At 39.0% G+C, this 27,865-nt stretch overlaps 2 protein-coding genes and 1 long non-coding RNA gene across 9 annotated transcripts; 1 reads left to right on the top strand and 2 right to left on the bottom strand.

The window, feature by feature from the left end:
- Positions 1–1,402: 1,402 nt before the first annotated feature.
- LOC115359930 (uncharacterized) lies at positions 1,403–6,632 on the top strand. Its single transcript, XR_003928290.1, has 3 exons — positions 1,403–1,444; positions 6,313–6,465; positions 6,573–6,632. It is a non-coding gene; the product is annotated as an uncharacterized LOC115359930 (long non-coding RNA).
- A 478-nt stretch (positions 6,633–7,110) lies between these two features.
- Positions 7,111–16,894, bottom strand: sycp1 (synaptonemal complex protein 1). 7 transcript variants are annotated; one of them, XM_030052623.1, is made up of 33 exons: positions 16,764–16,894; positions 15,901–16,030; positions 15,603–15,687; positions 15,447–15,490; positions 15,204–15,347; positions 14,964–15,031; positions 14,766–14,839; positions 14,590–14,648; positions 14,405–14,471; positions 14,051–14,124; positions 13,810–13,918; positions 12,624–12,718; positions 12,346–12,530; positions 12,191–12,258; positions 12,047–12,108; positions 11,814–11,930; positions 11,583–11,687; positions 11,327–11,430; positions 11,100–11,217; positions 10,888–10,958; positions 10,719–10,800; positions 10,549–10,611; positions 10,322–10,438; positions 10,109–10,219; positions 9,548–9,640; positions 9,369–9,431; positions 9,154–9,252; positions 8,876–9,022; positions 8,194–8,247; positions 7,963–8,034; positions 7,774–7,881; positions 7,574–7,639; positions 7,111–7,422 (listed from the first exon to the last, which is right to left on the bottom strand). In XM_030052623.1, the coding sequence occupies exons 2-33, from the start codon at positions 16,027–16,029 to the stop codon at positions 7,291–7,293; spliced, it is 2,985 nt and encodes a 994-aa protein (XP_029908483.1). In that variant the 5' UTR covers position 16,030; positions 16,764–16,894; the 3' UTR covers positions 7,111–7,290. The 7 variants fall into 7 exon arrangements, with proteins under 7 accessions (XP_029908483.1, XP_029908482.1, XP_029908485.1 ...); XM_030052622.1 differs by lacking the exon at positions 16,764–16,894 and adding an exon at positions 16,285–16,487; XM_030052625.1 differs by lacking the exon at positions 16,764–16,894 and adding an exon at positions 16,285–16,487 and having other exon boundaries at positions 9,166–9,252.
- Positions 16,895–20,197: 3,303 nt separating this feature from the next.
- slc16a1a (solute carrier family 16 member 1a) lies at positions 20,198–27,653 on the bottom strand. Its single transcript, XM_030052630.1, has 6 exons — positions 27,437–27,653; positions 26,106–26,182; positions 24,578–24,820; positions 21,639–21,782; positions 20,660–21,433; positions 20,198–20,527 (listed from the first exon to the last, which is right to left on the bottom strand). Exons 3-6 carry the CDS (start codon positions 24,792–24,794, stop codon positions 20,301–20,303), a joined length of 1,362 nt encoding a protein of 453 aa, XP_029908490.1. The 5' UTR covers positions 24,795–24,820; positions 26,106–26,182; positions 27,437–27,653; the 3' UTR covers positions 20,198–20,300.
- Positions 27,654–27,865: the final 212 nt, after the last annotated feature.

The following is a 27,865-nucleotide window of genomic DNA, read 5'->3' as shown; positions in this document are numbered from 1 at the left end:
GTGTTTATGTGTGAGAAAGCAAGCCAGAGGAGCGATGAGGGAAAGGAGGGTGGGACAATGACAGAGTATATCTTTACGAGCTTATGTTTATAATGCACTTCAACGGTAAAGGAAATCTATTGATTGTCTGTGAGATGTCATTTTTGTTTGCCAAGAAAGCATACTGGAAATGATCTGAATTCAAACAAAGCAAGCAAGAGAGAAACAAAGAGTGAGCTTTGGTCAGAGTAATAACCTTGTCCCCCGTCTCCTTGGCAACTCACAATAAAGGAAGTTTACAAAGAGCCGACCTGCCCACTTGTACCTGCCACGATGCCAGGAAGACAATCCCTTAGCTGTTTGTGGCTCGCAGGGAGTGGAGAGTGTCATATCAAGGGCTGGTGAACGACTGCCAGGGAAGTGAACAAAGTTTCTCTTTTCACTCCTACAGACAGAATAAGGTGAGCTCAATCTTTCATCTCTCTCCATCAATGGCTTGTCAGAACATAGATTAGTAATAGAGACTGATAACATATAAATACTGCATGTTCATTTGGTTTTGACTTTGACAGGCTTTCATGTTAGCACTGAATTCGAAATATTTCTGTAACTATGACTACAAAAGACTCAGCTATTTATGTTTTCTCTAAAGCCAAGAGGATCAATTATGATGTACTAGCTTTAAAACGTGAATCAAGTACTGCTACAAATTTGATTTTAATGTAATCTTTTAAGATACTTTCCAGAGGACATACTTACAAAGGGGCAGTCACGACTGATGTTTATGGTATTGTTTTGATTGTGCAAGTTTGAAGAGGCTTAAACATATGAGTAAACCTAGACTTGAATATTAATTGATGTTGTTTACCCCTATGGTGTTTTCAACATTTGTCCTTACAACAAGCCAGTGTTCTCATGTTTTCATTCTGCTTCCCAATATAGCTTTCATTAACCATGGATACCAATTTTGCTCTCCTGGCATGTTGCCTTCTGGCCCTTTCTTTTGCTACATCCACACCACCAACAGAAAAAGGCAATTATATTTCAGCTATCAGTTCGACTGGGACAATTACAGTGACTCCTAGCTCAAACTTGACACACACCACTGCCACAGTAACTCCATCTGACACCACCACTGGTGGCACAACACTCTCTGCATTGGTAATCCCAACCTTAACTGAAGGGGAAACTGGCACGCCGGACAACTCAACTCTCAGTACAGCTTCAACAGCAGCACCTCAAAGCACAAATAACCCCCAGACATCTCAGTCAGCAACCTGGACCTCTACAACAGATAGTGCATCCATGATGACCACAGTTCCAAACACCAAAACTCCAACGCCCCCTGTACTGACAACTCAAGGAGACCAGACAACTGTGGATAACACCAGTACACCTGATACTTCGTTCCATTCGACTGCAGTAACTGTCAATACGTCAGATTCAATGCACAAGGACACACAAGGTAATTTAAGGCCCCATATTCCTATTTCCTGTTTGATCATTATAATTTAACTATATATTTTTAATGGGTTTATTATGTTTACCAATAGCCTCACTAGTCAGGGTCAATTTTCAAAAAAAGTTAACCCCGAAGGCAAATCATGTTAATTTTTGGCATACGTTTTTGGGGGTTTTGAAGGGTGCTGAATTCAAATCTTCTGTATGCCAGGCTCAAAAATGTTCCGGAATGCCTCAAAATGGAGAAATCCAAAATGGCCGCCACCGCCAGGTCAAAATCTAATTAATCACTTATCGTTTGGACTGTACAAGGTAAATACCTGAATTTAATGTGCTTTTATAGGTTTTCACATATGGGGAATTCAATGCCATGCTCAGATTTAAGATCAAGACCACAGAAAATGCTTGAAATCAATGTACATGGTTAAAATTGTTGTCTCGGATAATGAATAATTCATGAACAAAAGAGGACCATGAAACGGGTTGATGGTATTCTGAAGAATTTACTTGAAATATGTTCAAGAACAAGGTTGATTACAATAGTTTAACTATTTATTTACTTATTTAACTGAATTTTAACTATTTATTTACTAATGTATATTTTATACATCCATGGTGTGGAGAGGTAGGCTAGATATGCACACATACACTACCAGTCAAAATTTGGACACACCTTCTCATTCAGTGGTTTTTCTATATTTTTACTACTCTCTACATTGTAGATATATACTGAAGACATCAAATATATGAAGCAAGATATATGGAATTATGTAGCAAAGAAAAATAATGTTAAATAACTCTAAATATGTTTTATATTTTAGATTCCTCAAAGTAGCCACCCTTTGCTTTGTTGACAGCGCTGCAAACCCTTGGCCTTCTCTCAATCAGCTTCATGATGTAGTCACCTGAAATGGTTTTCACTTCACAGGTGTGCCTTGTCAGGCTTCATTTGTGGAATTTCTTCCCTTCTTAATGGGGTTGAGACCATCAGTTGTGTTGTGCAGAAGTCAGGTTGGTACACAGCTGACAGCCCTTTTTGACAGCTGTTAGAATTCATATTATGGCAAGAACCAATCAGCTAACTAAAGAAAAACGACAGTCCATCATTACTTTAAGAACTGAAGGTCAGTCAGTCCGAAAAATTGCAAAAACTTTGAATGTGTCTCCAAGTGCAGTCGAAAAAAACATCAGGCATTATGACAAAACTGTCTCAAATGAGGACCGCCCCAGGAAAGGAAGACCAAGAGTCACCTCTGCTTCTGAGGACAAGTTCATCCGAGTCACCAGCCTCAGAAATTGCAAGTTAACAGCAGCTCAGATCAGAGACCAGATAAATGCCACACAGAGTTCTAGCAGCAGACCCATCTCTAGAACAACTGTTAAGAGGAGACTGCGCCAATCAGGCCTTCATGGTCAAATAGCTGCTAGGAAACCACTGCTAAGGAGAGGCAACAAGCAGAAGAGATTTGTTTGGGCCATGAAACACAAGGAATGGACATTAGACCAGTGGAAATCTGTGCTTTGGTCTGATGAGTCCAAATTTGAGATCTTTGGTTCCAACCGCCGTGTCTTTGTGAGACGCAGAAAAGGTGAACGGATGGATTCCACATGCCTGGTTCCCACTGTGAAGCATGGAGGAGGAGGTGTGATGGTGTGGGGGTGCTTTGCTGGTGACACTGTTGGGGATTTATTCAAAGTTGAAGGCACACTGAACCAGCATGGCTACCGCAGCATCCTGCAGCGACATGCCATCCCATCCGGTTTGCGTTTGGACGATCATTTATTCTTCAACAGGACAATGAGCCCAAACACACCTCCAGGCTGTGTAAGGGCTATTTGACCAAGAAGGAGAGTGATGGAGTGCTGCGGCAGATGACCTGGCCTCCACAGTCACCGGACCTGAACCCAATCGAGATGGTTTGGGGTGAGCTGGACCGCAGAGTGAAGGCAAAGGGGCCAACAAGTGCTAAACACCTCTGGGACCTCCTTCAAGACTGTTGGAAAACCATTTCAGGTGACTACCTCATGAAGCTCATTGACTGCAGCGTTGGCTGTGACACCCCTTGAGGCAACCACAGGAGATGATCTCCTTGCAAGCTTTAGGAATGGGTGGCAGAGATAGTAGTTGTGGCACTAACTGGTCATCCAAATTCATCCATCCCATTTCAGTCACTGGAGGGAGATCAGGGTGTGACATGTGAGCTTGATTCCAGACAGTGGCTTGATAATGAGCATGCATGATGTGGAATTTTGCTGCATCAGAGGTTGGTGGTAGAGTCTCTTGTGAATGACCCATGCAGAACAACTTGACTTGACTTGAGGAAAAGTGGCATGCAATGTATGGAATCATGCAGCTGCAAAAAACTTGGCAACTCCTACCAGAACACTGGAGAGGAGGAGGAGGAGGAGGAGGAGGAGGAGGAGGAGGATTGGGAATGAGCCTACACTACCAGTCAAAAGTGTGGACACACCTTCTCATTTAATGTTTTTTCTTTATTATCATGACCATTTACATCGCAGATTCTCACTGAAGGCATCAAAACTTTGAATGAACACATATGGAATTATGTAGTAAACAAAAAAGTGTGAAATAACTCAAAACATGTTTTATATTTTAGATTCTTCAAAATAGCCACCCTTTGCTTTGATTACTGCTTTGCACACTCTTGGCATTCTCTCGATGAGCTTCAAGAGGTAGTCACCTGAAATGGTTTTCCAACAGTCTTGAAGGAGTTCCCAGAGATGCTGAGCACTTGTTGGCCCCTTTGCCTTCACTCTGCGGTCCAGCTCACCCCAAACCATCTCGATTGGGTTCAGGTCAGGTGACTGTGGAGGCCAGGTCATCTGGCGCAGCACTCCATCACTCTCCTTCTTGGTCAAATAGCCCTTACACAGCCTGGAGGTGTGTTTGGGGTCATTGTCCCGTTGGAAAAAAAAATGATGGTCCAACTAAACGCAAACCGGATGGGATGCTATGGGGCTGCAGGATGCTTTCCTGGGGCGGTCCTCATTTGAGACAGTTTTGTCGTAATGCCTGATGTTTTTTTCGACTGCACTTGGAGACACATTCAAAGTTTTTGCAATTTTTCGGACTGACTGACCTTCAGTTCTTAAAGTAATGATGGACTGTCGTTTTTCTTTAGTTAGCTGATTGGTTCTTGCCATAATATGAATTCTAACAGCTGTCAAAAAGGGCTGTCAGCTGTGTACCAACCTGACTTCTGCACAACACAACTGATGGTCCCAACCCCATTGATAAAGCAAGAAATTCCACTAATTAACCCTGATAAGGCACACCTGTGAAGTGAAAACCATTTCAGGTGACTACATCATGAAGCTGATTGAGGCTACGTTTACACGTAGTCGGGTATTTTGAGAAACGAATATTTCCCTCCCTCCGTTTTCCAAAATAACAGCGTGCACACGGCATTGTTTTCAAAAAAGTTTCCGTTTACATCAACCCGCATAAATACGCTGTTGAGCGCCATCATAACAACCCCAAGCCTATGGGCGGCGGGGTAGGAAGAAGGAGAAAACCATGCAAGCCAATCAGAAGCCAAACCCGACAGCAGTCTGCCCAGGTCGGACCCAAGCGATGCTGGCGGTGCCGCTGCCTGGATCTCTGTGTTGGAGGGAGGAGACTGACTTCCGAGCCCTTATTCATCTCTGCTCCTCTATATAAAAAAGCTGCTGTAATTGAAAATGCAAACATATGGACAGAAATGCGACTGCTACTGTGAATGCATCCATGATCATCACCATTATAGACATAATTTACGTATATCATGTCTATGATCACCATAGCCAAATGTAAACATTGTGCGCACTTTTGGCACGTGACGTCGGCTGCCTGAAACTCTGTATTTCTCCGTTTTTCTCAGTTTACATGCAAACGTGAAACAGGAGTTTTCCTAAATCTCCACTTTTGCCGGAGTTTTTAGAAAGAATCGTTTTCAGGGGCGAATTCGCCGTTTGCGTGTAAACGAAGGGCACAAACGAAGGGAAATGTCGCCGTTTTTAAAAATACCCGTGTACGTGTAAATGTAGCCTGAGAGAAGGCCAAGGGTTTGCAGCGCTGTCAACAAAGCAAAGGGTGGCTACTTTGAGGAATCTAAAATATAAAACATACTTAGAGTTATTTAACATTATTTTTCTTTGCTACATAATTCCATATATCTTGCTTCATATATTTGATGTCTTCAGTATATATCTACAATGTAGAGAGTAGTAAAAATATAGAAAAACCACTGAATGAGGTGTGTCCAAATTTTGACTGGTAGTGTATGTGTGCATATCTAGCCTACCTCTCCATACCATGGATGTATAAAATATACATTAGTAAATAAATAGTTAAAATTCAGTTAAATAAGTAAATAAATAGTTAAACTATTGTAATCAAGCTTGTTCTTGAACATATTTCAAGTAAATTCTTCAGAATACCATCAACCCGTTTCATGGTCCTCTTTTGTTCATGAATTATTCATTATCCGAGACAACAATTTTAACCATGTACATTGATTTCAAGCATTTTCTGTGGTCTTGATCTTAAATCTGAGCATGGCATTGAATTCCCCATATGTGAAAACCTATAAAAGCACATTAAATTCAGGTATTTACCTTGTACAGTCCAAACGATAAGTGATTAATTAGATTTTGACCTGGCGGTGGCGGCCATTTTGGATTTCTCCATTTTGAGGCATTCCGGAACATTTTTGAGCCTGGCATACAGAAGATTTGAATTCAGCACCCTTCAAAACCTCCAAAAACGTTGTATGCCAAAAATTAACATGATTTGCCTTCGGGACTTTAAATAAGCACATTTTCCAAAATCCTGCCTAGTCTACACTGTCTTCATTTTTAATAAATTCCTAGGTCTGGGACTCAACAGTTCAGAAAAGATTATGACTATTCTCTTCAGTGTTGCACTTGGAGTGGCTGCTCTTGGGTTGGTTGTGTATGTGTTCCACAGATGCAAACAGAGAATACAATATTTGCATCAACCTCTTTACAATACCGACGATACAGGTAAGGAGTTTAATTCCTCATTCATCATACAATCAATACAAACTCATTTGTTTATTATTAGTGTCTAAAAAAGCCTATTTAATTTTCAACAGATCGATTCGTAGCAGACAATGACACGCTTGTAATTTCTGGAGGACTTTATGATGGCCATCCAATCTATGACAATCAACCAACAGCCACAACAGAAGAACAGAAGAACAGATCTCAATTCCGCCTTGAGTTCCTTCATGAGGGAGAGAGAATTCCTACATTTTAAGATGACATCATCGATGCTTGACAAGCATTTAATGGAACAAAATAATCAATTTTTCCTCATCAACTACCAGTCTCATTAAAAACAGATTTCACCTGCCAACATCAAAATGTAATGGAAAGGCTAATGGCTGAGATAAGGGAAAATTATAATGGGTGGAAAACTGAAAAACAAACAAACAAACAAAAAGACAACACTGAACATCCTCTGAATGTCCTTTTAGCTTGTATTAATAACATTAATCAGATACTTAAATATATATGAGTGAATTAATAAATATAATGAATTTATGAACACCAACATACAACAATGTTTCCCCCATATCACCAATATGAATTTGTGTGAAATTACTGCACTGCCACCAATATTAAATAATTTCATATCTGGGGAGAAAAACATTACCAACAAGCATTACAACAGTAAAGCTTTTTTTTTTTTTCCCCATAAGAACTTCAACACACGTATGGTGTTTTAAAAAAGATCTCTGATGAACTCAAATACATCTGGAACTAGAACTTTAAATGAGCAACTAAACTTATTTTATTATTATTATTGTTTGTCTACGCAGATGACTACGCAAATATTTTTTCAGTAGTCTTCTTCTTTTTGTCACAGCCAGTGACAGCAGTCCATCCAGCATCTCTCATCCTCTTAATTGCAGCCAGCTTTAAAGAGCTCCCTGGTGATTTATGAATGGCAGGGCTCTGGAAAAAATGTAAGTTGATAAAATTTTTAAATGGATATTACCAAGGATTACTTAAGAGAAAAGTGACAAACTTCCTCAAAGGGTAACAATATTAATAAAATTCAGGAAAATTCTTTTCCACTGGCATTAGTTCACTGAGCTCAAATTACCTTGCTGAAGATGTTTAGTTTGCTGTTTGAGGCCAACACACTGGGCTCAGGTGCATCCACAAAAGTCTATAATGAGGTGAAACGAAAGATCAAATCAGTTTTTATACCAAACTTAAACACTGTTGACACTGTTCTCTAAATCAACAGGGTTGATAAACTTTTGCCAGTATAAATCCTCAGTCTTAAAAGGTGATACTCACCAAAAGTTCATTTTGCTCAGAGCTGTCAGACTTGGAGTCAGGATCTATGATGCCCTTCCTCCATGGTGCTGATTTTTCAACAGAAGGTGGTGTCCTTATCCTATAGGACTGTAATGGTAGAAGAGTAAATATCAGCAAAAAAAGCATTTTAGGAACATGTTGGGAGATTGATGATTGATATGACTTTACCTTGATCTTTGGTGTTGCTCCAGTCCAATTTGTACTACTCCTATGAGTTCTGAGGTCTTCATTCTGAATTCCCTTTGATGGAAAAAAGGCAAACAGTGTCACTGTGAGTAATTACAAATGCTGTAATAATACAGCCCCACATGGTAGAATTACTTCTGTGGTGTAATGATCTCTATATCATACTTCATTTAGTAAAGATTCATTTTATGACTAGAATTAGTCGTTTTGTACCTTGGTCTTGGGTGTTGCTCCAGAAAGTTCTTTAACTGAATTCATGCCAGTTTCCTTTGACATAGAAAACATAAAATATAATTTACATTTACTAAGAATAGTAGAGCTGCAAATGAGTTCAGGCACTGGGAACTGTATAGTATGCCATATACTGATAGGCTTCAGTGATATATGTGCATTGGGTCCACTATTAAGACACATACACAGAGGGCTACTTATACATGTCGCATGCACATATAATTCTCACACACACACACACACACACACACACACACACACACAAGATGATATGAAATAAATCCAAGGTTTAGGTAGAAAATGAGATTTGGGCCTTTGTACACGTTAGAGTTCAACAAGCTTTCATGTTGTTGCAATGTTATCAATGAGTACAAAATACATTACAAATAAGAGAATGGTTGTTGCTTTTAATTTTACAGGTCCCCTTATTTTTAATCTTTGAGAGCTTTCAGGGAGCCCAGCTCAGGGGTCTCTTTCAAGCAAGCTCAGCTGCCCCTAGCTTCACTGTAATTTGAAGCTGGTATGCAAGCATTGAATGCTATAGTAGTGATGACAGAAGGTATACAAACACATTAGGTGCAGAAAAGAAGTCCAGACATACTTAAAGCTTGGGTGATCTGACTTATCTAAAAAAAATAATTTCAGTGGAAAAAAAATTACTTACATTCAACTTTGTGGCTGCAGTGCTAACATAGTCTCTGCTGCTGTACAGAGTTCTCCTGGTCTTAGTGAAGTCAAACACATGCCTCTTTGCAGAGGGTTGTTTTGGTGTCTCTGAGCATCTTATGTCATTAGAGTTGGACACAGGTGACTAAAAGTTGAATAAATAAATAAATAAATAAATAAATAAATGTAAAAACTCTAGTTGGCATGCATTACTCCTCTTTCTCATGACAAACCTGTTATTCATTATTTTCTTATTTTATGGTATAGAGTACCTACAATATTTTGCACCTGCTTGTCCTTTGCTTCTGATTGTTGACTGTTTTTCTTGGATGACATGTCTTTCTTCAAATCATTTAACTCCTTCTGTAGGTTCTTCTGAAAGACAATGAAAAATGCCTCTAAAATACTAAAATATCTTTCAAAATGCAGTAAACAGATTGTTTTAAACAGAAAAAAATACATAACTGATGCCAAAGAGAAAAAACACTTACCTTCTCTGTAATCTCTTTTTTCAGACAATCATTTTCTTTCTTATTCTGTGAAAGCTCCATCTCCTGGAGGCAATAATTCAGTGTATACAATATTAGTATTCATAGTATTAGTATTTATTCATAATTCAATTTAAATTGAATGTGAATGTAATTTTATTTAAGCTTTTTTTCAGCCATACCATTGCCATTCTGCTAGCAACAGCCTCCATCTCTTTCTTCTTGATCTCATCAAGCTCTGCATCTTTCTCTTCAACCATTCGGTCATACTGGCTCTAGTAATGACAAAACCAGGTGTATTACAGTGCACTTCACACTTGAAGAGATATGAGTGTAAAGGAACAGCTCATCAGATTACACATATTATATGTATACATTCACCCACACCCACACCCACACAGCCACCCACCCACCCACACACAAAAACACACACACAAAAACACACACACACACACACACACACACACACACAAAAACACACACAGATAGACAGATAGATATTGCTCCCAAGGGCTATAGATTATGGTCATTGTTTTTCAATAGAAAGTTTTGATGGTCTAAGCTCTACAAACAAATCCCCATCTAGCCCTACTGTAAAAGGGTGCTGGGAAATAGGGAAGATAGTGGCAGACTGGAAACCAGGCCAATCACACAGAAACCTACATGAATGGATAGACTGCTCTATGGGTGGGAAAATACTGCTGTTATATTTTGGGTGAGCTCTTCCTGTAAGATTACTGTACCTTGTGTTTTTCCATTAATGCAACCATGTCAGCAATCTTGTGCTGACACTTGAGTTCTGCATCTTCCTTATTCTTGGTCACCTCTGCAACTGTACATTTAAGCTTGTTTACCTATAAGAAAATGTGTTTGAGATTTCTATTTCCATGTGAAACTAAAAAAAACAACAACAACCAAATACCAAACCAAAACAACTTTAAATGAACCAATATAACCTCATTCTGAAGCTCTTCTGCAAAGATTGATTTGGACCTGAGATCCTCCAGCAAGTTTTGCTGTGTTTCTTCACTATGTCTTTTAAGGTTATGGGACTCCTCTTTCAGACTGTTTATCTAAAGTTTAAGAAACAAGCAAAAAGACAGAAAATTTCACACTACAATTTCACACTGTGTAAATACGATAATCGTGAAAAAGTGAAAATTAGAGGGGAAAAAATAATCACCTTTGCCTCTGCTTCTTTGATTTTCTTCTCTTTCTTTGTGATTTGATTCTGCCAATGCTTATGCTAGACAAATGAAAAGAAGCTCAAGGTTCTCAACAGTTGGCATGACTGCCAGAACAGCATGAGTCTTTCAACAATACTAGTGGCCAAGAGTTAATTAATAAGCTTACACTTTCTTCAATTTTCTTCTGCAGGATCCCAGTTTCTTGATATTTGTCCTGGATCTTGTTGTTCAGTGTGTTAACATCCTCTCTACATAAAGTGCAACAAATATACAAAGTAATATACAAAACTATACAATGTCTCATATATCTTTAGCCTTACAAAATGCAAACTGACCGTAAACATCGGTTTTCCTCTTCAAGTCTCTGAATGTCCTGTGAGACCTTTGTCCCCTTTTCCTCACTCTTCTGATCAATGTATTTTCACAATTTGTCATTTATGCAAAAAAAAACCAAAAAAAAAACGCAAAAGGCAATAAACAAAGGTCCTGAATGCTTTCAACAGGTGTTCATAAAATATGGATTGACACATCTGATTTTTGTTCAGACCTCTAGTTTTGTCTCAAGAGCTTTTGCCTCAGCAGATCCACTCTCAATTTGCTCTTGCATGGCCTTTTTCTCAGACTCAAGTTCACTGAAGCTTGACAATAGATCTTCATACTTTACTCTTGACAATCAGACACAAACATCATTATTGTAGATATTAAATTCAAGTTGGAAAATCTAGTGAAATACTGTACATTTAAATAGTATAGAATAGCTGGTCAGAAACTCACTCATGCTGCATGATGTCATTCTTCAGTTGCTCCACCTGAAAGATGTGTGCTTGATTTTTCTTCATTTCATTACAAATTTGCTCCTCCATCTCCTGCATTTTCACCTGAATATATGAAAACAACACAAGACAGAGCAAAACATATGATAATCCCTTAATTTATCCATTCATACATTTTCACACAAAATTTCACATTCCACAATTAATTACAGACTGTAGGAATGGCAGTGAAAATGAAAAGTTAAGTCAAACCAAACCTCAGTTATTCTGGCCTTGTCTTTTAAATCTTTTTGTGCCTTTTCTGCTTCCTCAAAAGCCTTCTCTAGTAGATGCTTTTCAGCAGTGGCGATATCAAACTTATTCTGTCAACACAATTGCAAAACACGTAACTCACTTTTTTCACTGAAAAAAAAAAAAAAAAAAAAATCACTGAACTGCTGAATATACTCATCTATATTTCCCTATCAGAATGAGTGTGTCTGCATCACCTTCAACAGTTGGGCATGTTCTGTTGTTCTTGAAAGCTCAGCTGTGAGTTCCTCTACTGTGACCTCAGTCACTTGAATCTTCTCCATCAGGGACTCAATGGATTTTGATTTTATGTCCTATAAAACAACGATACAAGAGTCTTACACTAAATTAGAAACTGTAGTGATGTTACCCCTGATGATGCTCAAGAGGAAAAGAATACACACTTGTATTTAGATAAACAATACTTTACCAGGTCAGCCACAATGGTTTTGATTTCCTCATCTTTCTTTGTACTCTGTTCTGTGGCTTCTCCTAGTGATTACAATATTTTCTTTCAAGGTGATGGATAACAGACTATCAGGAAAAACAGCATTTTTTACTGAGTAAGGCTTACCAAGAAGTGCAGTGGTCCTTTCAAGCTCCTTGTTGATTGCCATGACTTCAACCTCAAGTGTCTTGGCCCTTGAACATGATTCATATCATAAACATGGTGATATGATGAGAAATTACAGCCTGGAAAATGGTGACAGTTTTTAGAACCTAAAATACCTCTGCATCTCAAACGTAAGTGATTTTTGTAGTTCCTGAATGGCTGTCTGAATCTGCTCCAGCTTGTCTGCTTGTTGATCTTTAACTCTGTTGAGCTCCTGCAAGCTATTATCTTTCTGGAGGATGATCTCCTCATATTCTTCTTTGCTCTGTTCCAGTGCTGCAGCAATAACTTCACGACTTGTCTTTAAGGGAAAGATAACAGTTCAGTCAAAACAGACACTGCACAAAACAGCCTACTTTAATTGAACATGACAAAGACTCTCAACAGAGCTCACCTCCATTTCCTTACAGAGCTGCTCTGCAGTTTGCAGTTTTTGAAGAAGGGAATCCTGCTCATTTTTTGAGCTTTTCAGAAGTTCATATTGTTGATCTGCAAATGCAATAAATAATATTTTTGCTTATCTTCAATATCCTCTAGATTTTTCAGTGGGGATGCTGGATGGAGATCACTCAATTTACCTTGAAATTAATATAACTGACATTATTTAACTGACATTTTTTTTCTAATTTAGTTATATAGATGGGCTGAAACATCATGTGTTTTAATATGCAGGCTAAAATAAAATAAAATAAAATGAAAAAACTATCGTTTTCTATGGTGACTTAAGGCCGGAACATACTTGCTGCGTGGCCAAACGTTCGCGTACGTAGTTTGCTGCGCCTGTGTACATACTTGCTGCAGCGCGGTCGCTCGTCGACGCAGCCAAAACGCGTGATGCTGGTGGTCTCCGCTAGGGGCAGACAACAGCACTCGGACACAGACGTGAACAGCGAAGAAGTCGGTGACGTATTTCCGGATATAGCAAATACAGAAAGTGAAAGAAACATGGATTCCTCTCTTGATGAAGAAGAAGTGATCATTTTGTTACTGCTGAGGTTGAGGCAGAAGAGGCGGCAGCGTCTCTCTCTCTCTCTCTCTCTGACTTCACGTTCAGGGTTTCTTTCGCACGAGCGCCTCTAGCGGTTATGTCCATATTGCATCTCGCGCACGCGTCACGTTACCTCGCGTCAAAGTGAGCGTCCCACGCGTCAAACGACCGCAAGATACGCGTGGCAGCCATGACGCGGACGCGGACGCGGACGTGTTGTCTGCAGCAAGTATGTTCCGGCCTTAAGAGTGGCGCCTCTCTTTGTCTACAGTTTGCTGTCTCCCTTGGCCTGCACCTTCTCACAGCCAGATGAAGTGCAGTTTTTCCCTGTACTGTTGTAGTTATAATCAAAGCTGTTGGAAAATATATGATATGTGAAAACCTGTGAATGCATACAGTTTTTAAATTACCAAAACTAACCACAGATTAAATAAATTTAAATACTATTACTATTATTGCTGCCATTTTATGCAAAACACTTTGCATCACATGTAACAACACCTCTTGTAAAAGTCCGCTTAATGTTAGCAATTCCTAGCCACTACAAATCTTAGATAGATAGATAGATAGATAGATGTTACTATGAAGTTACTTGCTGTCTCTTGAAGTTGTTTGCAATTCTCCTGGCTTTCATGAAGGTTAAGCAAAACTTTTTGTAGTTCAGCCTCCTTGCCCTTCAGTTCTGTTTGAAGCATTACAACCTGCAAATGCATTATTCATTCTTCAACTCAAAAGTCTAAATAAACACATCTCCAAAATCTGTATAATTTTACTGAGTGCCCAACTAAATTGACATGAATTGAGTGGATTTTTTGTTTGCTTTTTTAACTAACCTCTCCCTGTTTTGCTCCATATTCTTGATCAAATTTCTTGCTTAGATTTTCAAACTCCAGCATGTCTTCTTTGACTGGAAAAGAGACCAAAATATCAGATGGTTAGTATTCTTCTTAGACAGCATGTTCTCCCCCTACTAAATAATCTAAGTCCTCAAATCTTTAAGAGGGAATTTTTTATTCATTTATTTTTTACATTTCCAAGACATTATTAATAAAAAGATCTAAGAATATATTCAGCCATAAAAGTGCCATCAAGACTGTTCGTCTTACTATGGGTGGAGAGCCTGTAAGTTTCTGTTTTTTCCAAGGTCATTGATAAGCCTGGTAAACATATACTGGAAAATTACATACCTTTCTGCATTTCACGCTTATCAGCTTCTGTTTGAATACGAAGGCTCTCGAATGCAGCAATCATTTTCTACAGGAAGAAAGTATTTGTAAATCCACTATCCACCTGCCTGCAGTATTGTTTGTTAAATACTATCCGACCAGTTACGCCTTTGTCTTCCTTTATGTGGAAATGTGGCAATATTTACCTGAATACTCTCACTATTTTCCAACAAGAACTGATGGGTTTCCTCTCTATCAGATTCAACTATAAAAACAGTTACAGAAATATATTCTCCATTAATATAATTACTTTCTGTATCAGACTAATAGGGCAGCTGGGCATATTTGCATATAGCAACTTTTCAAAGTACATTTGACTTACACAATTGCATCTTCTCTGCTGAACGTTCAAAAGTATCTTTGAGTATGTTGCACAGGTTACGTGTTGCGCTGTTTCTGTATTAAAATTAGATTTCAACATAACATTTACATCCAGAGTGCCATTGTTGCATCTATCTAGTAGCCTATTTATTGAGTCTATACCCTGTCCAAAAAAAAACAAAATCCAAACAAGTCATACTTGTTCCTCAAATCCTCATTTTCACTGATTTGTTCCTCAAGCTTTATGCTGAGACTTTCATTTCCAAACTGTAAAATGTAGAAAAACACACAGTATAATATACACATACAGAGAAGAGGGTTAGGAGTATGCCATGTGATTCTACCATCAATCATCATTTCAAACAAGAGAGAGAGGGAGAGAGAGTGGGAGGTGGGTGGGTGGGGGGATTAAAGCTTACATACTAACTTAACTACACACCTGCAATTCTTGAATGGCTTTCCGTTGAGTTTCAATTGTTTTTTTGTTTTCTTGCAGTTTCCTCTCCCTCTGCACTGTCTCAGAGTCAACCTTGACTTTCCAGCTCTTTATTTTATCAACTTCATCAAGTAAGTTGGAATAAAGCTGAACAGGATTTACAATAACAGGAAGTGAACTGATTTTGAATTCATATCTAAAAGTCTAGGCTACACATTTCTACTCAGCACTTATACTGTCTTTTACCCCCTCTTTCTCCATTGGTGGTACAACTTTCATCTTGGGCACATCTTGAAAGAAAATAACACCTCATGAGTTTATTTTTACTCATAATACATTTTTATGATGCCTGCATACTGCTCCTTTTGAAATCATGTAGCCTGAGAGCTTAATAGAAAATACCTTGTCTGGTTGGTTTGGTCGGCATTACCATATTGGTATTGGAGAAGGGTATGCTATTCTCTTTGTTAAAACATTTACTGTAACCCTGGGGGGAACAGAAGCAAAAAACAGACATTATCCATACTCATTAAAGCTGTTGATGTGTCCATCTTCCCACAATGCTCTCTATTAATCAATACTTTGTTCTGACAAAAACTAATAAATAACAACAATAACACAAAAAACAATAACAATAACTGCAATTACGAAAAAAAAAAGTATGCTAAACACTTCTTATCAGTTGGTATCAGTTGGCTACCTGCTGTTTTGTGAGCATCGAAGCACCACAGTCCTCAATAATTTCCTGAGGTCTAACAGCAAAAACATGTCCTGAATTCACCCTGGGAGGCACCAACAGCTTGAAATTGAATCCTTTGTCTCTGTCCATTCTGAAGCAAACAACCAGAGAGGCTATTGTCAGTATTTTCCAATTCAACATAGTTTATCAAGCGACGAGGCTTTGACAGTAGCTAGCTAACATGGGGGCTGAACTGAGACCAAACAGCCCGCAACATAACAGTAAGTGTCACATTAGTGTTTAGCTAGTTAGCTAAATCCAGTCGTTGATGTGACTTCGGCTGAAAGTTAGCAGTTGACTGGATTAGCAAAGTTAACACCACTTAGCATAGTTCATGTTACCCACCTGGCTAATCAGCTTCACCTAATATTGTAAATGTCCAACAACCACAAAACAATAACAAAATAGCTAACGTTATCCACCTAGCAATCGTACCATCAAACAGTCTACCTTTGCTACTGCCCAAATTAACCTGGCTCACAGCAGAAATAAATAGGAGAGAAAGCCAAGGGCACTAACGGTTTAACGGTAACTCATGTTTTCGACGACGGTCAGTTGGAGCCTGGCTTCCTGAATTCACCTGCGCTAACGGTTAATTTCAAACTTGTGCTGCATCAACTGCAACTGTGGCAATAGTACACTTTTAACGACCACATATCCATTATCGGACACGCTAGAGCTGTTGATATCCGTAATTTTCTAAAGACTATATAACAACCTCAAACAACAAATTCACTGCATTTAAACAATGTTGATTATACATCTGTACTTTTTAAACAAGACACACACATTCCTCAGACCATTGCATAGGATTGTCTTCTAACCTTACAACAGACAGCTGTATCCTCTTGTGCAGCAAACGGATGGTGTGGCTTGTCCGATAATGGACCTACAGGTTCCAATAACAGGCATTTATGCGCTTCAATAATATCTCACAAAATAAACTCATGTTCCATAAATGACCCAGTTGTGTCATTTTCAACACATACATGCCTACTCTCGTACCACAACAACAATGATAATGATGATGGTGACTGCGACAATACTACTACTACTACTACTACTACTACTAATCATCATCATCATCATCATCACCATCATCATCATGTTGTTATCAATACCATTAATTGTTTAATACCAATAAAAAGAAGAACGCAATTTGAAAACAAAGTTAAGTCTTCACGATCAAAAGAGACAACATAAAACAGTCAAACACTGAGTTAAAACACTAAGCAAAGTGTTTTTAGTTGAAATAAAGAAATTTCCCCAGCTGTTAACGAACTGCAATAATGAATAAAAGTTAGAAAAGGTCAAGGTGATACGAAATATATCTTTATTTTTCAGCCTGGGCACAGGGACAGTCAAACCGAACCCCTTTTAGCTATATTTAAAAAATATACAGTAGGCTACAGGCCAAAAGTTTGGACACACCTTCTCATTCAATGCGTTTTCTTTATTTTCATGACTATTTACATTGTAGATTCTAACTGAAGGAATCAAAACTATGAATGAACACATGTGGAGTTATGTACTTAAAAAAAAGGTGAAATAACTGAAAACATGTTTTATATTCTAGTTTCTTCAAAATAGCCACCCTTTGCTCTGATTACTGCTTTGCACACTCTTGGCATTCTCGCGATGAGCTTCAAGAGGTAGTCACCTGAAATGGTTTTCCAACAGTCTTGAAGGAGTTCCCAGAGGTGTTTAGCACTTGTTGGCCCCTTTGCCTTCACTCTGCGGTCCAGCTCACCCCAAACCATCTCAATTGGGTTCAGGTCCGGTGACTGTGGAGGCCAGGTCATCTGCCGCAGCACTCCATCACTCTCCTTCTTGGTCAAATAGCCCTTACACAGCCTGGAGGTGTGTTTGGGCTCATTGTCCTGTTGAAGAATAAATGATCGTCCAAACGCAAACCGGATGGGATGGCATGTCGCTGCAGGATGCTGTGGTAGCCATGCTGGTTCAGTGTGCCTTCAATTTTGAATAAATCCCCAACAGTGTCACCAGCAAAACACCCCCACACCCCCACACCTCCTCCTCCATGCTTCACAGTGGGAACCAGGCATGTGGAATCCATCCGTTCACCTTTTCTGCATCTCACAAAGACACGGCGGTTGGAAACAAAGATCTCAAATTTGGACTCAGAAGCAGAGGTGACTCTTGGTCTTCCTTTCCTGGGTCGGTCCTCATGTGTGCCAGTTTCGTTGTAGCGCTTGATGGTTTTTGCGACTCCACTTGGGGACACATTTAAAGTTTTTGCAATTTTCCGGACTGACTGACCTTCATTTCTTAAAGTAATGATGTCCACTCGTTTTTCTTTAGTTAGCTGATTGGTTCTTGCCATAATATGAATTTTAACAGTTGTCCAATAGGGCTGTCGGCTGTGTAGTAACCTGACTTCTGCACAACACAACTGATGGTCCCAACCCCATTGATAAAGCAAGAAATTCCACTAATTAACCCTGATAAGGCACACCTGTGAAGTGAAAACCATTTCAGGTGACTACCTCTTGAAGCTCATCGCGAGAATGCCAAGAGTGTGCAAAGCAGTAATCAGAGCAAAGGGTGGCTATTTTGAAGAAACTAGAATATAAAACATGTTTTCAGTTATTTCACCTTTTTTTTGTTAAGTACATAACTCCACATGTGTTCATTCATAGTTTTGATGGCTTCAGTGAGAATCTACAATGTAAATAGTCATGAAAATAAAGAAAACGCATTGAATGAGAAGGTGTGTCCAAACTTTTGGCCTGTACTGTATATATATGGCTATTAATGAATATGAACTGATATTGTGTTGGAAATGGTTAAACACAAAATGTAATCCCAAACATAAAACATGGTTCAAGTGTTGAAAATTTTGTGGATAACAGGTTGAAATGGTCATGTCTGGGCCTCATTAACATCATCAGCTATCTTTAGGCAAGAGATGCACCAATTGATAATACTGGAGTCTTTATTGAATTTTAGTGATAGATAGATTAGGATAGATAGGAATAGATACTGAACAGATTTGCAAATTAAATTATTCTGCTGTCAATACTTTAATGACATGCTCTGGCACTATATATTTTTTGTTTTTGTTTTTGTTTTGTTTTGTTTTATGATGAGACAAAAAATGTCCCGACAATGATGAGAACTGTTCTGTATCAACGCTCTTTCTGAGAATCCCCCAAAACCTGCTGAGCCAGTGCAGAAATAAAAAAGTTATATCACCTAGCCCATGTACTCTGCCCTATTTTGTATGTCACCATTATCTGTCTAGTTGATTGTGATTGGTGTATAATGGCAAGTGCATAATTTTTGGGGGGAAAAAGTATGTTTTTGTTACGCAAACATTTGTTTCTGTAACTGATTGATGTCAAATTCAATAGAAGCTATTCACTGCTCACATCAGTCAATCTACTTAATAAAATATTCAAAACTACCGGTGCACTTATAATGAGCTGCTTTCTTCCCTATAGTAAATCAAATGTCTGTGACCTGTGACTTGGATAAACTACAGTGCACTTCACATATCCATGTCAAACGACAGTTTATTTACTTGCAGAAAGGTGCATTCCACATATAACTTTCAGTCTATGGCACATTTTTCTATCATGTGAATTGCACTGTGCTGTATAATAACATTAAATGCCCACACAATCATTGATAATGACCGTAGATATGTCATCAGCAATAGACCTGGAAAATGATATGTTCCAACTGTGGAGGAATCAAGGATTAGTAGGTCTATATTTGTGGAATATACAAAGTGATTGGCTCTCAGGATTTTTTTCCCCCCTACTTGCCAGTGGGAAACACTCTTTACAGATGTGTTTGAGAGAGAGATTTAAAGTACAAAACAAAGTAGGGTGAACACTGCAATTAAGTGCTTTCACAGTCTTACTCAAATGTAAAGCTCTGCAATGCACATTCCCTTATGAAAAATAACTGTGGTAATCAATATAATGGCCTATAGGAATGTTATAGTAATACTATAGGAGAGAAAAAAAAATACGACATTATTAGTGCTAAGTGTAATGAAGTCACTATAAACTCACTTGAGTAAGCTACCAGACATACTATAAGTCCCTGTAGGATAATATTGGGATATTAAAGGGATTTGTTTGTTAGTGTTTGAAGTGCATTAATATGATTCCAAACATTTTCCATTATCTCTTTCATACACTCAAGTGCACATGAGCTTGTAAGTGCATTTTGTTGCCATCATAAACAAGGTATTGTACAATAGACTGGCAAAGGGATGTGCTCTCTTCAGTACTTCTTGACACAAGCATCAGTGTTCTTTCACTGATATATATCTCTCAGACAACATTAAATGTAACCCCAAAACTGTAACTTATAAATGGGAAAGAAAACTAGACAGTGTCTTCTGCCTTGGCCTCCTCCTTGGCAGCACTGGTCTTGCTGTATTTCGGTTCTCTGCCTCCCACCCTGGCCCTTCTCTCCTCTTCTTTTTTCTCTTTGTGCAGCAGGCGATGGTTGATTCCCATTGCCACAAACAGGAAGACGCTGGATATGATGAGGAGGATCCCACAGCTCTGGTAGGTGTACTTATAATCATGGTAGATGTCTTTGAACTTCCCTGTGGAGATGAAAAGATTTCCATTTCACTGTTTTTATCAACACTGTCAAACTATGATGTGTATTAAAAATGTCCCCACAAAATCAAATAAATAATAAGTGTGTAAGTGAACTTGAAACTTCATGTACTCACCAAGTAAAGGAGGCCCCAACAATACAGGACCACACTCCACTATAGTGACCAGTCCGACAGCGCTTGAGAAGCGCTGAGCTCCGACCAGGTCCATCAATGTCTCAAACAGCACTGAGCTCAGCCAGCCAAAGGCAAAGCCGAAAAAGATGGCGTAGATCACAAAGCCTGTGTAGTTTACTGACATGGGGGCAAAAATGTGGCACACACCATTGTACAGCACAGAGGCGGCAAAGAAGAACTGTACTCTGGGCCGGACCCACTTAGTGTTGGCCACAATGCCCATGGAGGGCCGGGCAACCATGTCAACAAACGCCAGCACCGACAGCAAGAAAGCTGCCTTCTCTTTAGGGATGTCTTTACTCTTTGCATAATTGCTGAGGAACACCAGTGGCGTAAAGAGGCCAAAGAACATGATAACATTACCCATGAGATAGAGCAAAAAGCCTCGGTGCTTGAACAGAGAGAGGTCAATGAAGCTGTTAATTTTCTGCGATATAGTCGTCCTCTCTGTGGTTTTCTCTGCAGGTTTGGGTTTTGGTCCTATGGGTCGCATGAGAGAACCGGCAACACAGCAATTGAGTAACAGGCCACCCAGGATCAGGAAACTCCCTCTCCAGCCAAACTTGTCAAAGAACCATGTGTTCAGAGGAGCAAGGGTAGAAAGAAAGACAGGACTGCCGGCCATGGCAATTCCATTAGCAATGGGACGCTTCTTGTAGAAGTACCTTCCAATCATAGTGAGTGCAGGGTTGAGATTGAAAGACAGTCCCAAACCTATGAACATAAGCAATCAAATAGTTAATTCTAAGTCTGCATTGAAAATAACTTGAGAAAGATGAGTCATAAATGAAAGACATAAGGCATAAAACACAGTTTGGACAAGTCTTGTTCTTTAAAAGGACACTAGATGGCAACAAAGTTCAATAAAACAACGGTGATTTACAACCAAGTACAGAAGTACAAAGTCAAAATTAGGTACCTCCCACCACACCAATACAGATGTACAGTGCTTGGACAGAATTGCAGAAAGAGGCAGCAACGAGGCCTGATCCAGATAAGAGTCCTCCCACTATCATGACAGGACGACTGCCATATTTATTGACCAGGATGCTGCTGATTGGACCTGGAGAGGGAAGAGCAAAGTGAGCATAAGCACATTCAAACTAACATGCATATGCATTAATATTACAGAAAACAGTTATGGACTTGTGTCCGATTATCAATGCTAATTCTACAGTTTGACCACCAGAGAGCCTCAGTGCCATAGCTCTGGTACAGTGGTTTCACACAACTTCTGCAATCATTTTTGTCAATGCTGCACTGCAGTAGACATGCTCTCATGCCATTAATAATGTGATCTGTCATAAAAAGCATGAAAACTGTTATGAAATGATAATTTATTTGGTTCACAGATTTGTAAAAATTGACAGAGAAAATAATTGGCTTTTGCATTCTCCCCAATAGGACTCCAAGCACATCGAGAATGATCACTGGAAATTCCTCAGTTCAGGAGAGTGGGTGGATATACTGTAGGTGGGTGGGAGAGTCTGTGTGTGTGTGTGTGTGTGTGTGTGTGTGTGTGTGTGTGTGTGTGTGTGTGTGTGCGTGTGTGTGTATGTGTGTGTGTGTACATGTGCGTGTGTGTGTGTGTGTGTGCGTGTGCGCGCGCCTGTGTCTATAAGTTTGATTGGCTGGGGGTACTTTTACATTTATGGGGTTAGAATAGCAGCTGAGGTCTTTTCCATTTCTCTCTTAAAAGTACATTGTTTGCTATTTGGTTTTGCTTTTTGCATCTTACCAATAGAATACATATACAGAATGACTGAAGCAACAACTGTAGCAACAATTAATTTATTAATGAGTGTGTGACACCAATTCTACTTTAATTCAGAAAAATCACTATGATTTGTAAACAAATGCTTAATAGACATGGAGGGTTCAGGTCACAAAAAGCCATCTCCATCTATGGCTTATAACAACAGGCCTAAATGAGAACGAGGATCCACATGGAAGACACTTGCCTCCCTGCCAAATCCCTGCTCTACCCAATGAACCTAAATAGAATCTGACAGTTTTTGTTTAGAGGTTGTCCAGACTCATTTGCCAGCACGGAGCAAGACAAAAGGTTTTTAAATTGTAACGCAGGCAGGCTCTGCACTAACAATGAGTTCTTTCCTTCCGCCTCACAAGGAGAGTATCTTAGGATAAAAAGCTTGGAGACAAACCAGTGTAGAATATTACAAATATAATGGATCAAAAATTGAATGGGTAAATAAGGCCATAAAAGTAGACGGTTAATGAACTTCTCTTGACGATATGCTCAGAAACCTAAACTTGTATAGACTGTAACATGACTCATGATTCATTTACTCACATCACTGACAAGCATTTTGTCACTTTCTTTTACTTCAAAGTGAAAGCCCTTATCATGCAAGGAATGGTGTCATCTGTGCACATTGATATCTGAAAGAATACATTCATTAACAACTGCTCAGGAACAGGCATAGTCCATTGCGGCCTAATGCATTTTTCATACTTTTTACGACTGGTGCAAATCTCACAAGCATGTTATGGCCATGAAAAGGGTGAGAGGTAAGCTTACACAGTCTTTTAGGCATCATGTGCTGCCACTGATTTGTCCAAACCAAATTATTAAGCAACACACTGTTAAAAGAAAGACATTGAGATTCTTACATTGCGACCCAGTAACCTTCAACAAGTGCTGCAACTGACTGCATGTTATTCTCAAGTGAAATGCTGCTTTTTAAGGGAATGCATTGCTAAACAATAAGCAGCATTGATTTCTTGATGGGGAACGTGGTATTTTTGTAGTAGGATAATGATGGCTTAACTCACTTTCTGACGTAAATGTGAAGATTTGCTTGCCTCTGACATAAAACTCTATATGGTGTATAGGAAAGTAGCTAACAGACCTTTGAAGACTTACTTTTCCAGAAAACAATATAAAAGACACTATACATGGGAAGATATAATCCTTTTATTGTTTGCAGGTCCTGCAAAAAATAAGTCTGATATAGCTTTTATTACTTTTGTAATAGTTTTCCACTACACATGAACTTCATGCACAAAGAATGTGGTCTTGGTCATAAGTTTATCTGTTTAGAGAATAAGAACCTTACTGTACCGCAGTGCTTTGTTTTCAGAGCACAGACAGTCTTGAGGGACAAGGAGAGCTCACTTGACCTGTATTCTTTGTGTGTTGAATATCATGCTCATGAAAAGAGCTTTATCATCACTTGACTGGCCAGACCTATCTGACATCATACAGCCTCCCATTCATCTCTTCAATGCTGGAACCCAACCTAGCCCCTCAATGGTCTCCCACTCTTATGCAAAGCATGGGGGACAACATTCATCCGGTATAATAGGCACACAGGTCTAAAACCCATTCATGTGCTCCAAAGACAGATAATGTTGCACTTCAGTAGATCAGTAGCAGCATTTTTAAAGCTCCAGTTGATATCATTCCAGGGAGGAAAGCTTGATTGAAGTCTTGCCATCTTAATTTTGACAGTATTGCCAGGCTTGTGCTCTGGGCACACTATGGATTACCACTGGTTACAGAAGTAACTGAAAACCAATGGATTGGCTATTACCTGAGAGATAAGGTAAGTACTATTTTCTTGAAAGGTAAGAATTTGAGGTTTTGCCTGTGGGAAACAATTATAAAAGAGCAGTGTACTTTATTTAGAAAACAGTGCAGTGTAAACAACTAGATATTTTTGGTGTTATTTACAGACTCAGTCTGATTCTGACTTAGTCAATAATTTAACAACTCTGTGAAGAAAATCTGCAGCTGAACCAAGTGCTAGAAATGATTAAATCTCTCAATCTGCTTGGTGTAATAACTATCAAATGTTAATGCTTGGTGAGGTTGTATTTTGGTTTGTGTCTTACCTCCGCCGTACATGACAGCCAACATGATGGAGGAGATCCAGGACACCTGGCTGCTGGTCACATTGAAGATTGCCTCAATCTCTTTGAAAAAGACAGTGATGGACTTGGGGAAGGCATAGGAGAAGCCAATAGAAATGAAGGCCCCAACCACCACCAGCCATCCCCAGCCACCCTCAGGTGGCGTGTAGCCTTGGGGACCACCAACGGCAGGCGCCATTTTTATTCACTGTACTATTTGGATGCCTGTTTGATAAGGAGAGAAACAATATATATTTACTCATTTGGTGCAGCTTAACAATACTTTTTGTTTAACATTTGTTTGCTTTTCCAAAGCCAGCACAACATGTTTGTTACCATAAATCACTGTAACTCTTAAATGGCTTGGATTTAATTTGTTCTTCTTTACACCATTGCAAACATTGTTCTTTTTATTTCAATTTATGTCCTTTCCACTATTTGTACTGTTAAAACTAGTAATTTCTCCATTACCGGAGCAAATACTGTATATCAATGGCAGGTCACCAGATTTCTGTATGTTTGTTTTGCCTGTTTCTATTGAGAAAATGAATGCATCACTAACAGTAAACACACCCTCCTGCAATAGAAAAATCACTGATGAATATGGATGATAAGAAGAAAATGTGAGGTGAGAAATTACAGCAATACTGGGTATTAGAATGAGATTCTTGTTTTAGTGACTCAGGATGATAAATCGATGGATAAATGTATGCTCTTGTTTTGGAAACAGCATAATCTGGGGTTTTATATCTATTTGCTCGTTGTATGAACTACATGCCGAATCCTCACGTGTATTAGCAAGAAATCAGATTTGTCAAAAAGATTCCCTAAATCCATCACAGAGTGAAAGATTAAGGATGCCATTTCTGGACTTATTTATTTGGAAGTGCCCTCTGCTTCAGTTCACTCAGCTCCCACCCGTTGATCTCCTACAGTCTCACTTTCGAGGTGATGAATATGAGTCCATCTGCAGAGTCAAACGGCTTACTGTATTGTTTACACAGGGGAGACTATCCGGAGAGCACATCGATCAGACCATGAACACAGGTTGAATTCACACTGCTCAATAGCTCAGGGCTATGCTGTGGAGAGGGTGATGATATAGTGCTTTTGCATTTTCAGCCAAGGAGGACTTGATTTGGCTGATGAATTGGTTTGGTGCTTTTGAAAAGTTACTGGATAAGCCAATTGTGTGCAAGGTCTAATGAATATTTAATGTGTTTAAGAACTTTTGCCACTGAGCTGGGATTTAAGATTCTAGCATGCAGTTATAAATGTGCCTCCCTCATCACTATATAGATACAGCAGTTAATATAACAGAACATTTGTCCCTTTATTCATATTGACAGTTGAAGATATTTGATGGCTTAGGTGTTACTCATCTCATTTGCTGTTAGCATATAGGTAACACAAATATAATATCAAAGATTTATGGAAATTTGATGATACAGTAATCTATAGAAGTGATATTTGTCATTTGGTTTAGTATAAGTTGTGGAAATGTTATCACCTTTGTTAAATGGTGGAGGTGAATGTTCTCAGTGTCCCTTTAAAGCTGTCACCTTTTCCTCTCTGGAAGCTGAGGGTCTGCACAATTACAATGAAGGTCAGTTCAAAGATATTCAGTTGCTGAAAATAGTTCCCACACATTCAACAAACAGCCTCTCAAATGGGACAGAATTCTTTATTGGTGCAGGGCCAAGAACAGAGCCAGTGCTGTATCTTAAAAAAATGAAAAATTCAGCAGTCGGTATTAGATGATGAATTGAGGAATGAGTCACGATCAGCAAGGCTGCAGGTAACATGGCAAACTCACAGAAATGATGAATAAAAAGGATGGCAATTCAATACCATGGGTTGATTGCATGGTTCTAAAATGTATTTATTTATTTACTTATTTATTTTAGGGCATAAGTGAGTTGCATTAAATTAAAAGCATCAAGATGTTAAAAACTATTTTTGTTGTTGAGTCTATGGCCGTGCAGTGTATCAGTATCTTGATATGAGACTAGATATCATCTGGGATTTTGCATATCATGATATAAGTGTTTCCTTTTCCTGGTTTTAAAGGCTGCATTACAGAGAAGGAATGCAATTTCTTGAACTTTTTAGATCATTATAGCTGTTCTGTTATTTGCCTATGTGCTTGGTTATCATATAAATGTTACAAATTATTGTTTATCAAAAATCTCTTGTGTGTAAATATCTTAGGTATGCCTCAATAGTCTATGTGTTTTGGTCAAAGACATCGTTATATTTGATTTGGTCCACATCGCCCAGTCTTTGAGGTCAGTTGCACGACTTTGTGCCAATATTAGTGCACACTGGCACAGTTTCACCTAGGTACCTAAAAGACTCATTGTGACTCTGATGAGACAGAAAAAGAAAAAAAAAAAAGGCTAGACATGTACCAATGTTGAGTAATCACCATTGTTTTCCTGGAATTATGCTCAAGTCCTAAAAGAGAGCAAATGTGAGATTTCATATCCCTGGCTAAATTTCTGTGGTCCCAGTACAAAGAGTTCTCATTCATTGTCCCTTCAGCCATGCTCTGGATGTATCACAATGACTCTGGAATGAGCAGCCAGAACCACTTTTCTGAATCTAATAATTTAATCTAATTAACCATAGAGTGCAAAACATTAAAATACCACTCATGACAACAATGATCCCATGAGAATAAACATTAGCATTATTAAACACTGGCAGGGCAATACATCTTTCATACAAATCCAGCAGAGAATAAATGCATCATGCAAATTATTACTTCTCTCAGGTTAAACTCATGCCTGGTAAATATTGTATTTAATATGCATAGTGTGTATGTTTCAAGCATCTTACCTTGACAGGAGCTCTTGGACAGGGTTAGATGGCCTCAGCAGATAGATAGCACTATCTGAGGCACGTTAACTCAGGACAGACGTCATTGTATGGGCCCAAGTGGCACTGAATATGTATGAAGCAAAAACCTCTGCATATGGTTTACAGATACTCCTGAAGTGAGCTTTAGGTCTATATCCACTGTGACAATTCAGAACTTGCCAGCGGCACCTAAGCCTCAGACGACATTCGTTTCCACTGACTAAAGGGAAGCTGAAGACCTGAGTTCATTCAGTGGCCACATCAAACAGTTGGACCATCTAGACACTGTGCTGCTAAATGGTGCGGCCAGTCCAGTTCTTATTGGCTGTGTAAGACTTAGTGGCATGCCCCTAGAATGCATTCCCCACCCCTCTGTCATGTGCTGAGCTCACACACATGGTTAGGGTA

This window comes from Myripristis murdjan, chromosome 5 (assembly GCF_902150065.1).
Source record: "Myripristis murdjan chromosome 5, fMyrMur1.1, whole genome shotgun sequence".
Lineage (NCBI taxonomy): Eukaryota > Metazoa > Chordata > Actinopteri > Holocentriformes > Holocentridae > Myripristis > Myripristis murdjan.
This window is presented reverse-complemented; position numbering and strand designations above follow the sequence as displayed.